At 41.3% G+C, this 12,258-nt stretch overlaps 1 protein-coding gene across 2 annotated transcripts in view; it reads left to right on the plus strand.

Annotated features, from left to right (window-relative positions):
• The window catches only part of ANKRD13A (ankyrin repeat domain 13A), a 32,412-nt gene that overhangs the window by 6,206 nt on the left and 13,948 nt on the right, over window positions 1-12,258 (plus strand). For both annotated transcript variants that reach the window (XM_073222465.1, XM_073222466.1), the window contains 6 exons: window positions 3,159-3,291; window positions 3,919-4,043; window positions 6,087-6,132; window positions 7,269-7,412; window positions 8,035-8,224; window positions 11,989-12,055. In XM_073222465.1, coding sequence (XP_073078566.1) covers window positions 3,159-3,291; window positions 3,919-4,043; window positions 6,087-6,132; window positions 7,269-7,412; window positions 8,035-8,224; window positions 11,989-12,055 — 705 coding nt within the window. The remainder of the gene's footprint in view (window positions 1-3,158; window positions 3,292-3,918; window positions 4,044-6,086; window positions 6,133-7,268; window positions 7,413-8,034; window positions 8,225-11,988; window positions 12,056-12,258) is intronic.

Here is a 12,258-nt window from a genome sequence, read left to right on the forward strand (position 1 = left end):
CCTTGTATTTCCATACGATTTTAGGATCTGCTTGTCAGTTTTGTGAAAAGCCAGGTGGAATTTTCATAGTAATTGCACTGACTGTAGCTCAGTTTGGGGAGTATTGACATCTTAAATATTAAGTCTTCTGAGCAATGAACTGGGATATTTTACCATTTATTTAGATCTTAATTTCTTCCAACAAAGCTTTACAGCTGTATAATTTTCAGAGTATAAATTTTTTACTTCTTTTGTTGCTTATTCCTAAATGTTTTATTCTTTTTGACACTATTGTAAATGGAGTTTTCTTAATTTCATTTTTGAGTTATTTGTTACAAGTGTATAGAATTACAGTTGAGTTGTGTATATTCATCTTTATCCTGCAATCTTGCTGAACTTGTTTATTAGCTCTAATGCTTCTTTAGTAGATTCATTTAGGATTTTCTGTATATGAGATTGTGTCGTCTGTGAATAGAGGTAGTTTTACTGCTTCCTTTCCAATCTAGATGCTCAAAAAATTTTTTTTCTTGCCTTATTGCCTGGTTAGAATTCCTAGTACAGTGTTGAATAGATGTTATGAAAAGATAATGTCCTTGTCTTATTCCTTATCTTAGGGAGAAAGCATCCAGTCCTTCATCATTAAGTATGATGTTAGCTGTGGGTTTTTCATAGGTGGATGCTCTTTGAGGAAGTTCCCTTCTATTCCTAGTTTGTTGAGTTTCTTTCTTTTTTTCTTTAAATCATGAAGGGGCACTGAATTTTCTTAAATGCTTTTGTGTGTGGTGGGGCGAGTGTTTGTCATCAGGATAATACCGGACTCATAAAATGAGTTGGGGAGTTTTCCTTTCTCTTCTTATTTTTTTGGAAGAGTTTATGAAGAACTGGTATTAATTCTTTGAATGTTTGGAGAATTCACCAGTGAAGCCATCTGGACCCAAGTTTTTTTTCCTGGGAAGTTTTAAGATTCAATCTCTTATTATAAATTCATTCAGATTTTCTATTTTTTAAGTCAGTTTTACTAGTTGTGTGTCTGTCTACAAATATGTGCATTTCATCTAAGTTCTTTAATTTGCCAGCGTACAGTTTTCATTGTGTTCCTTTATAATAATTTTTATTTCTATAGAATTGTTAGAATATCCCCTCTTTCATTCCTGCTTTGGTAACTTGAGTCTTCCTTCTTTTTTTGGTCAATCTAGCTGAATGTTTGCCAATTTTATTGATATTTTCCAAGGACCAGTTTCGGTTTTGTTGATTTTTCCCTACTGATTTTCTATGCTGTATGTTACTAAATTCCACTCTAACCTTTATTCATCCATTGTCTTTAATCACATTGTCACCATAATGTACTGTAGTATTTTTCCTCCCTGCTCTCTTTTCAAATGAGAATGAGGCCCAGGAGGCTCTGAAAAGTTATAATTAGACATGCAAAGTGTACTGCTATGTGGCTTACAACATACAAATTTCCCTGTGGTCCAAAATAGAAAAAAGTCAACAACTTAATGTATTTGGTTTTGATTTCATACATCATATCTAATGGTTGCCCATTTGTCAAGTTAAGAGCTTGAGTGTTAGTCCTGCCTGAGATGTTAGCTTTGTTCTGGGATGTGAATTGCAGTAAGCAGTTATCCCTTTTGTGAGATATAAGTATTGTTAAGCATCTCCTATGTGTCAGACAGTGTGCTAAACCTAGCACTTCTCATGTAGGTTGAACTTGTTAGGAAGGGAAACAGTTTATATAACATGTGTAAGAAGCTAATGAATTTGCTGATTCTTTCTTTATTGTCTAAACTTCAACTAAGTTCCTAGTTTTCAGTCATACTGCTTTTTTCCAAAAACAATGATTGAATGCAAATTAGAGACTAGGGTGGCAAAAGCTAGGAAATATTAAGACTTGGATCCTACACTTTGGAATTCTCAATCTCTTTGGGGAGAAAGATAAGCCATACCCTAGGGAAAAGTCAAGAACTCCTGGGAGGTGGTGTGGGACCTGTGTCAGGAGACGTGCTGGTGTTTCAGTGCCTGCGAGAACGCTGAGGCCTAGGCAGTCCACGAGGACGTGTGTGCACTTAGCTGAATGTTTTCAACCACTTGTATTACTCCTCGGTAACAGTTTCTGTCTTCACACCAGCTGTGAGACAATTAGTAAAACAAAGAGGCTCAGTAGCTATTGGATAATAGTTTACCCACAGTCCTGCTTCTCTTCCTTCCTGTGGCCAAGAAGTAGCATGTCCTGGATATCTCTGGTGGCTGCAGTTAATGCCTGCACAACTAGCATCTCAAATCAAGATAAAGCCTATTTTCTAAGAAGTATTATGGCACTTAAAACGTTTTGATATTCCCAAAGTCCCATGGCAGTTCACTGTGTCCTTGAAAGAACACTCAAAGGTGTCCTTGGACACCAGTCATTCAGACTGAGCTCGCACGAGAGAAAGTGCCACTTGCTTCTGCAGACCCAGTGCAGGTGCCGGAAGGAGGGCCGGGAATGAGGAGTGAAAGCCAGACGGCTGTGTCCAGCATGGGGAAGAAAACCCTTGAGGGGCAACGGACCAAAATGGCATGTGTGTATTACGTTTATCTCCGACTCTGTCCACATCCATGCCTGGTGGGTCATGCCTATTGTCTGTAGGACCTGTGGGTGCTACTTCGGGACTCTTGGAACGCAGTATACAATAACGAGAGCGGTGTTTTGGTGGGAAGCCAACCAGAGAATGTAGTTCTTGTCTGACCAAATTATCTTCTGTACTTTCAGTTTTGATGAAAGTCCAACACTTCCTGTTCTAGACTTGAATGCTGATTTGTGCTTGAGAAATCCCCCATGTTCTGTGTCATAGGGCCAAAGGGGTGGCATTTCATGAGAGCCCCTGGCCTTATTTAGACTTAATTTAAGTGCTGTTGAGAGCTGAAGGTTGTGTTTGATGATAGGAGACCTGTAGCCAGCATTTAATTTTTAGGCCCTTAACTTTGAAGAAAAAAGAACTCAGTAACTGTCATCTTTGTTTATTGTCCCCAAATGTATATTTCAACCTTTCCCATGTGCAAGCATTCATTTTTCCATCTATTGTTGTAGTTAATGTGTAAATGCTATTTTCTATTTTTATGTTTAAAATGATCTCTCAAGCACATTTCCGTGTTTTAATGTAATGTATCCAATTATATACATGCCAGTGTTTGTTTCACAGAATGTGGAGGCTCTGGATCCACGAGGTCGAACCTTGTTGCATCTTGCTGTGTCTTTGGGGCATTTGGAATCTGCTAGAGTCTTGCTCCGACACAAAGCAGATGTTACAAAAGAAAATCGTGAGGGATGGACAGGCAAGTAGACTTAAAATAATGGAAAGGCTTTCATTTCAGTTTCTTTTTCTGAACAAAGGCCAGTCTCAATCATAATCATCTTCAGAGCTATCTTTATCTTAAGACAAAGTTTCTTGGGACTAGGGGCTGGGGCGAGGAGATGAGAGTCTTGGAGGCTGCTGACTGATTTGCAGCACAATGGCCCAAATTGTGTCCTGGGCCAGAAGCCCTCAGTGGAGAGTGTCTCCTCACCCAGAAGGCAGCTATCAGCGTACAACCTTTCCGCTATGCATGCGTGTGGAGGCCAGACTTCCCCTGAGGAATGTGATGGTAGCTCCAGTGAATCCATCAGGATAGGCAAAATCAAAAGGAAATTGTCAGGATTTCAGAACCGGTGGTAGGAAAAGGAGGAGAGGGACAATGGTAGAGGTTTTATCAAGATGCTAAGAGTAACACTATTTTATTTTCACTGAGTTAAGAGCTAGCTGTGAACAGTCATGATCATAAATGATGAGGCGGGACTGCAGCCTCTCTTTCTCTTTGAAGAAAAAATTGGTCTTTGATCTATACTGACTCTTCTCAGATTGGCTTTGGAATTTGTCAGAAAGCATGAGAATACCGGATAATTAAATTTTACCTGGTTTTTAGTTTTACATGAGGCTGTGAGCACTGGTGATCCTGAGATGGTGTACACTGTTCTTCAACATCGGGACTTCCGCAACGCATCCATGGCCCTCGAAGGAGTTCCTGAGCTACTCCAGAAAATTCTCGAGGTATCTGTAAAAATGTGACAGTGCCATAATTTAAGTGCTGAAATGATAGCTGGAGACACAGCATGACATCCTTGTGTGCCTTCCTAAAGAATTTTATGAATTGTGAATACAGTAGATATATTGAGTATCAAACAGCATTATTCCTTGAGTGTTAAATATATGGGGACTCTCACAAACTCTGTTTCTAGGTCACTAGACTTAACCTTTTAAGTGCTATTTAAAAAACAGTAACTTAAGACAGATGGCCATCAAACAATTAATTTGTCTAAGTACCTGTTTTCTTAAAAGTAGTCTTCTGAGCATAGGTCACCTTCAGGAAATTGTGAAGAGCGTCAGTTGCTGTACATGGATTTGCAGGGCCTGTTAAAGCTCAGAGATCTGTATGCAACTTCTTACCACTCCTGTCGCTTCCAGCCATTAGCATTTGTGCCTTATTGTAGTTACAGGCTTTGGGGCAGTTTATCTGTCCTGTGAATTGAAGTGTATGGGCTCTGTGACACTTGAAGACCTTTCTTTAAAACATTTACCTCTAGCCTCGTGGATTGTTTTGGATGATGGTTGCCATTCTTCACATAGTCTTTGTTAACCTGCAAGAATCATCGTATCAGTCAACTTGTGCAATATTTCCAGGCCAGCTGGAGATAAGAAAGTACCAGTGGTTCAATTTTCATGTCTTTTATTCTGCTAGATATTTCCTAGCTAAATCGGCTTTACAATTTTAGTCAAAACACATTTCTTAAGAAAAATTAACAACTCTGTTGAGAAAAATAACAACTTTGCTATACATTAAGACAATCACTTCTCACTGAGCACTCTTTTTAAAAAAATTTCTATGATGCTCAAATGAAATGATGCCTAAGATACTCACTTTTCTTGTACTACAGTGAAACCTTCCATGAAATATGAAGTTATTGTATGCATTGTTTTTAAATGGGTGTATTTTCAAGTGAAAGATCATGTGGATTTATTGTTTCCTTATCTAATTGCAGGAGGAACTAAAAACATCATTTGCCCATTTTACAAAACAGAAAATGATTTATTTACCAGGGGGTTACTCTTTGTTAAAAAACTTCAGTGTAAAGGATTTTCTCTTTTGACCCATATTGACCTGTACCAATGAATGGCACTGAATTGTAATCTCTGCTGAAGTTATAGACAGCCTGTAAATGACCTGTGTGCTTAGTGGCACCAGAGGCTGTTGTTAACATTTGTCTTTCAAGTGTCTCTTTAAAATGTGCCTGCCTTTCTTACCTCCTAACTGCTGGAGTGTGTCTACTGATTGGTGTAACCCTGGCTGGTTGTACTGTAGGGTAGAGTTTCGGCCCTCCAGTCGTCGGGGCGGGAGGGAACAGAAAACACCTGGCATTTCTAGCATTTTTCTTTTTGGTTGTTAACTGTTGGATCTCTTTCTCCAAGAATCTTTTATAAGAATTCACGGTAGGTCAGAGCCGCATCCTGGTGTTGTAAAACTGCAAAAAGCCAAATTCTAAAAGTCTAAGAGGAGAGTGGGGGTAAAGTCCTTTGTTAACTGGAGGGAAAAATCAACTTCCGGGGGAAGTGATGTCCAGCAGCCTCTCTGGTTTCACAGAGTGGCTGATACGTTAGATGAACTTCCCAGCACACACAAAGCATTTTACCCATCAAGTTGGAAGAGATGGAAGTGGCCTTCCTTGCTCTTGGCTTAGCATAGCCCATTATCCACCCTGCACAGCCCTGCTTCAGCGCGTCCTCCCAGGTTCATCTTTCTGCTCCTGTTGGGATCCTGACTGAGCCCTACATCAGATTGGATTTTATCCCCCTCCAACCTTGTTGCTTTCAGCTACCCTTATTAACTGTCTAGACATACTTTATATCAGGATAAAATAACAGCCTGAATATAAAACAACCATTTATTTTGATGGGTTTGCACTTTATGTTGGTTCGTCTGTTCTCTGTTTTCTCCCCCTGGTCCCCTGTAAAAAAAAACTTTACCATTAACCCTTACTGTATTTTTGTTTAGTTAATAGTGCCAAGAGTAATTTATTTTAAACCTTTGCCCTTCAGGCTCCGGATTTCTATGTGCAGATGAAATGGGAATTCACCAGCTGGGGTGAGTGGCTGTGGGCTTGTAATTTATTTCTATGCCTCAATTTATTGAGCCTGAATATAGGTTTATTTGTCCTTTATAAAAGTTAGGTATGTTTAAAAATCTAAGAAATGCATAGGTAAGAATAAGGAAAACCAGTCTACAACTACTGTTAAAACTGTGGAGTATGTTTTCCCCCTACAGAAGACTTTTTCTCCCAAGCATCTATAAATATAACATATAGACAATTTTGTCTCCTGCTTTTGTCTCTTATAGCTGACATTTGGCCATATTATTAGTTTTTTAAAATGTCACTTTAAATGGCTAAAATTTTAGCAAGGAGATTTACCATAATTTAGTTACTCATTTCCTTATGTGGTTCAACTTGATTCTTTTAATCTTGTTTTTCTAAGAAAAAAAAGGAGAAAAAGATGAGCTTATTTTAACAAAATGGATATACTTCTGTAAATTCTTACGTAAGGCACACTGACTGACAGTAATTTTTATGGATGTTCTACTTTTATTTCTTGTAGATCAGTTAAAGACAGCTCCTAACTCCCAGGTTTTCAGCCATTTTCACTTACAGACTTCCCTGTCAGGCAAGAAGTCATATTTGTAATGAAACATTTAAGTGAAGTAGGACGTGTATAAAAGAAGAAAATCTCAGATTCTTTGAGAAACTAGTTCTTTTCTAAAGCAGATAATCACTCTGATTTTAGGTCTTGTTAAAGAGCAAGCACATTGTAGACAATGGGTATTTTAATGGTAGATGTGACAATATGATAGCCTCAGCCATATAGCAAGAGTAGCATACATGAAGGAGAAAGGCCAGACGGAAACACCCGGGCCCTAATGGCCACCAATAAGAGAGGTTCCTTCTGGGAATGAGAATAGTCCTGGGAAATTCATTTATTAGAGTTTTTTCTGGCAGGACATAGATCTGCACTTTAATCAAGAGCTGTAGAACAGAAAGTGCATTTTTTAGTTTTTAAGAGTCACTTCCTATATTGCAAGTGTAGGAGCCAAGTCCAGTTCTATATGATGGTCACCATCTTGCCATCCCTGTCCTCTTATTATAAAAGTCAGAATCTTGATTTCCTGGGCCTGGGTGTTCTGCTTGGCCCTCCGCTTTTTCCCAGTAGTATATTTCTCTTCTCCAGTGCCCTTGGTTTCCAGAATATGCCCAAATGATGTCTGTCGTATTTGGAAAAGTGGTGCCAAACTGCGTGTTGATGTCACATTGCTGGGATTTGAGAACATGAGCTGGATAAGAGGGAGGCGTAGTTTTATATTCAAGGGAGAAGGTGAGTGATCCCCTTGTATTAATCACTGCTCAGTTAGAGTGATTTTTAACCATCAGAATGCACCTGATCCTGTCTGGGGCATTTAAAAAAAGTTCTTGGTAACTTTTCAGCTCTCAATTCCTGTATCTTATTTCCTTGTCTGCACAGTTCTCTTGCACACATCATGTATTACCCAACACGGTTACCTTTTGACACGTGTCTGTTTCATGTGTACAGATTGTCTTCTGTGCCTTTACGTTCTCTCCATAATCAGACGTGATCCTCCCGAGGGAGGGTGAGTAGTGGCATTGCTAAAGTAGTGTTGTGCATAGGTAATTTATATTAATTATGTAATCATCTATCTTAAAAAAACACACAGAGGAAACGTCACTAACAAAGAATGTAAATTATTTTAAATGTCTGCATCTTTAGGGAAGATGGCCTACAGCCTCCTATGAGTTTCAGAAAAGTGGCCAGGTCACCGCTGTGCAAGTAGGTAATTGATAAGCAGTGGTCTTTTGATTTTAGCAGATAACACCCAGGAGGTAGGATTTTGAACGGTGATGAATTTTAACATATGAGGTTCCCTTGTGTTCGCATCTTCCTTCCACTGCCCTTAGTTGTGTTCTTGATCCATTAACAGACACCTGGGCGGAGTTGATGGAAGTCAACCATGATGACAGAGTGGTCACCACAGAACACTTTGACCTTTCCCAAGAAATGGAGCGCCTCACTCTGGACTTGATGAAGCCAAAAGGCAGGGATATTGAGAGGCGGCTCACAAGCCCAGTCATTAACACCAGCCTTGATACTAAAAATATTGCTTTTGAAAGGTAGGAATTAAGATTCTGCATTTTAATGTCTAATCCCTTTATTGCCATCTTTAGTAGCATGTGTATATTAATTGAAAATTATGGACAGACTGGGATTTTTCTAATATGGCATAATAAACCCTAGTGGGTTTTGAAGTTGATCTCTGCTCTAATCTAATGGAAACCATAGCTGACATCCTTCATTAAATATCATTTTTATAGGACATTGGTTAAGTCTTAGAGAAATGTCTTCATATTCTTTTATGGGCCCTTTCTGATGGATTTTACTTGAATTTTACTTTTGTTTTGGTGTTTGGGGACTCACAAGACTCCCTAGTCCCAAACCATGGAGCTTTGAGTTTCTGGAAGCTAGAAGTGACCCAGTATTGAATATGGTTGTACAATTATTAGCCAGTGAGATTCATACTTACAGAGTTAAATGTGGTTCTTCCCCCCTCCTCCCCGCCCCTGAAGCCTAATAGTTTAGAACAAGAGCCTGGAGGGATTTCAGATCTATTCCAGACTCGACAGGAAGAAATTTCTGGAGAGGCTTGTGACTTCATTAGCCTGGACAAGAACTCTGTCTCTGGCATCTGCCTATGGGCTGTGCAGAGCTGTGGAGGGCCTCTGAGTGTAAGGGAGGTGGAGGTCGTCACAGCTGTTAGCCTAGGTGTTTTCACATAGAACACACTGACCCCGAGGGAGGCTGTAGGAGCCCTGAGGGCTTGCCTAGGATGTCGCATCCAGCTCTTGGTAAACCAGAGCAGCATAACGTGAGCTAACATGGACTGTATTGTCTTGGATTTAGGCTTTCTTTGCTCTTAATGAATATACTAACTTTCCTTGCCTCTTCTTTTTCTTTTCTTGATTTCCAGTATAAAATTTGTTTTCTGTTAAGTCAAACATAAAACTTGTTATGTGCCCTTTCTAATTTAGATTGAGCTGTGGAATTATGGCATCTGTAGTGGAAGAGAAAACCAAAACGCCAGCCTATGTGGGGTCCAGGTACTGCTGGGTCCCTGGCAGTGGCAGGGTCAGCTCTCATGGCCAGGTGACAGCCGATGTCTCCCAGGAACGGAAAAGTTTAGGGACTGTGGCTTTATCTGAAGAGTCTTGCGGAGACATCACCAGGCCTCCGCATCTGCCTCTGCAGACAGGGAGGGCACCTTAGCAGAGGGCTGTGTTCGTGAAGCTGGGAGACAGCTGCCTGCCCTCCCTGCACAGTCGGGCAGTGGATATGGTGGCTGGGAGAACCAAGTGCCATCAACAGTGCTTCTGAGTTAACTGTGTGGCTTTGGGCAAGTGCCTTTGTCTCTTTGGGATTCTGTTTCCTTAGTTGAAGGAGAAAAAGGAGTCTAGAGATGAAGCTTCTGAAGTCCTCAACTCTAAGCCGTCATGAGAAGGAAGAGCCACTGCTCCTCTAGTCCATCAGCAGAGTTCTGCTGGGTCACTGTTCTTAGCCATGATCTACAAAGGGTGTGACGATTATTGGCTGTTAACCCACTGAGGGTAGATGGGAGATGATGGCATGTTCCATTTGTGCTGGGGACCAAGGCACATTTTGTATTTGTATGGTCACAAGGTTTTCAAACAGTTCAAGCTAACCTCCCTTTTGCAGGGACAGTGGGTTGCTGAGAGAGAATTTCTGAAAGACAGCTGCTTTTTTTGTGGTGCTCAGAATTAAATAGGCGATCATTGAGTTTCTTGAGCATTGAGCAAGCATTTAAGCTGCTCAAGCGTGAGGTGTGCTGATAGAAAAAGTGTGCCCATCTGTTTTTTACCAGAGGTGTGTGTTCATTTGATTGAATTTTGAAGGTGTGGCCCTCGTGTTATATAGTCACTTTCATCCATTTTTCTTTTAATTGTTCCTTGGAGCTTGATGCTTCCAAACGAATACCCTTCCTGCATGAAATTTTTGGCAGTTGGGATTTTTTTCTTCTCTGCCCACATTAAAAAATTCCCTGCCACCCTTAGAGCCGTTTTTCAAATTGTGTGGCAGCCTCCAAGCCACAGCTTCTGCTAAGTGGTCTTTGGTGTGTTGGTCTCAGTGGCGAGACGCAGAGGTAAAATGGCAACGGAGGGAAGCTGCCGTCTTCATCCTCCTCTGCATGTGAAGTTAGTCAAGGGCCAAGGAATTGTTAGGATCCGGGTTTTAAAATAGGATGTAGATACTGAGTTTAAGAACTATGCTGTCAGACTGGAGATAGAAGAGGAAGTGGCGAGCCGGGGTTGCGATGGAGCAGATGCGGACAGGCGAGGAGCGCGGAATCCTCGGGGAGCAAAGCGCAGCTCCGTGTTCTCGGCGTGCACGGAAGATGAAGCGAGGCAGACCTAGTCATCCCTGGGTATCTCGGAAGACCTTGTGTCAGAAAACAGTCATTTCCCATGCCAGTATATCCAGTGACTCAGTGGAACACAGGGACTGACAATTGCATTCATTAACTAAAAGGAGTATCTTGATTTTCAATTACTGATGACCGAAAGGGGGCTCTGGTTTATTAATCGGTCAGTGTGGTCCCTATCCCCATCCCCACTGTTAACTTTGTGACATGTTCGTTGGAGGTAGCTAGCATTTGGTGTTAATCTCTTTAGGATTCCTCTCCTCCCTCCGTGGGTCAATGCTGCACTAATTGAGGCAACTAATAGGAAAATCAAAGCTCTGATTCCACCTTTCTTTGGTGGGCAGTAATACACACAAAACTCATTATACCCTGTCTGGGCTAATCTTCATTTACCAAATCCTGTGAGAAGAAAAGAAAACCATTTTGGAAACACAGCATGCAAATAGCCACATACCTTCTTTGTGACTTGGCTGAGCTGCTGCGACAGTGCCCGCACTGCTTGGGTGGTGACCCACTGCACTCCTGGCTCAGCAGAAGGCAGGCAGTGCTCCCCCACAGGGCTGCGCGCAGCAGTCACAGTGGAGCCGGGATGTGATGTGCTGGACAAAGGGGCAGGTTGGGCAGGGCTGCCCGTGAGCGCTCTAGTATCTCCCAGGGTGAGTGCTTTGAAAAAGACACAGAGCCTCTTGCCTGCTCTTGGTCCTGAAATGCATTTCTTCCAGGAGTATATTGAGTAACTGAGTTTCCAGGCACTTCGCCAGCGCTGCATCGGCTGCTGGAATGCTGGGCAACACTAAAAGCAGTTCTACAGACCTGGGTTTGATGGCTGGGCTGACCAACTGCTTTTAACACCCTTTCCCCGTGCTGCATGCAACTTGATAAAACGCATGACTCCCAAGCCATTTTGCAGGCATTAACGGCTTCTCTGAGCAACTTGCCATGTGATGAGTTCCTACCCCACCCATTCATTCCAAGCAGCAGGATGGTCTCTTGTTCTAAGAATTCCTTGATTGAGATACAGCTGCTGTGGGGAAAGAGCCGCTGACATCCATGCCCAGTTAAGATGACCCAGATATATTTTCTGACCCATATACCACCTTGAGGTGAGCGCTTGGACGTTGGTCATGTTCAGTCACTTCTTTAGGACAGCAGTACAATAAATGTCATGACCTTTGTCACCTATTCTGGCAGGTTTTGTAAAGAAGCCAAGAAAGGAGGCTTTTTATGCCAGGGGTGAGGCACATAGATCAATTACTGTGGGAGGTGGGTGGGGGATGTTTAAGCCATCTGTCATTGATAACATCCTTTTGTGGACAATAGGACTATAATTTCCAAGTGTCCTTCACTAACTTAAGCTGGGGGAAAAAAACTATAAAGGCTGCAGGGATAAATCTGAATGGCATATTGTACATGTAGAAATTTGTGGTGTTCACTTTTTATCAGAACTAAATCCGGATTCTGGGGCTGGAGGACAGATAAAGCAGAAGTTGTTAATGGTTACGAAGCAAAGGTAAAAGGAAACTCTTAAAATAAGATTTAATATAGCTGTTTAGCATCTATGCAAATGAGGAGTCTATTCAGATTTTTTTCATGCATCTGTGCCATGGAGATGCTCTGGGGAGTATTGTGTAGTGTATCTCGCTTGGATTTTTATCTTAATTTGACTCTCAGAAAACGGGATAGCATGTCCTAAGGAGGTCTCTAGCTATCAAA

Source organism: Manis javanica, chromosome 15 (assembly GCF_040802235.1).
Source record: "Manis javanica isolate MJ-LG chromosome 15, MJ_LKY, whole genome shotgun sequence".
Lineage (NCBI taxonomy): Eukaryota > Metazoa > Chordata > Mammalia > Pholidota > Manidae > Manis > Manis javanica.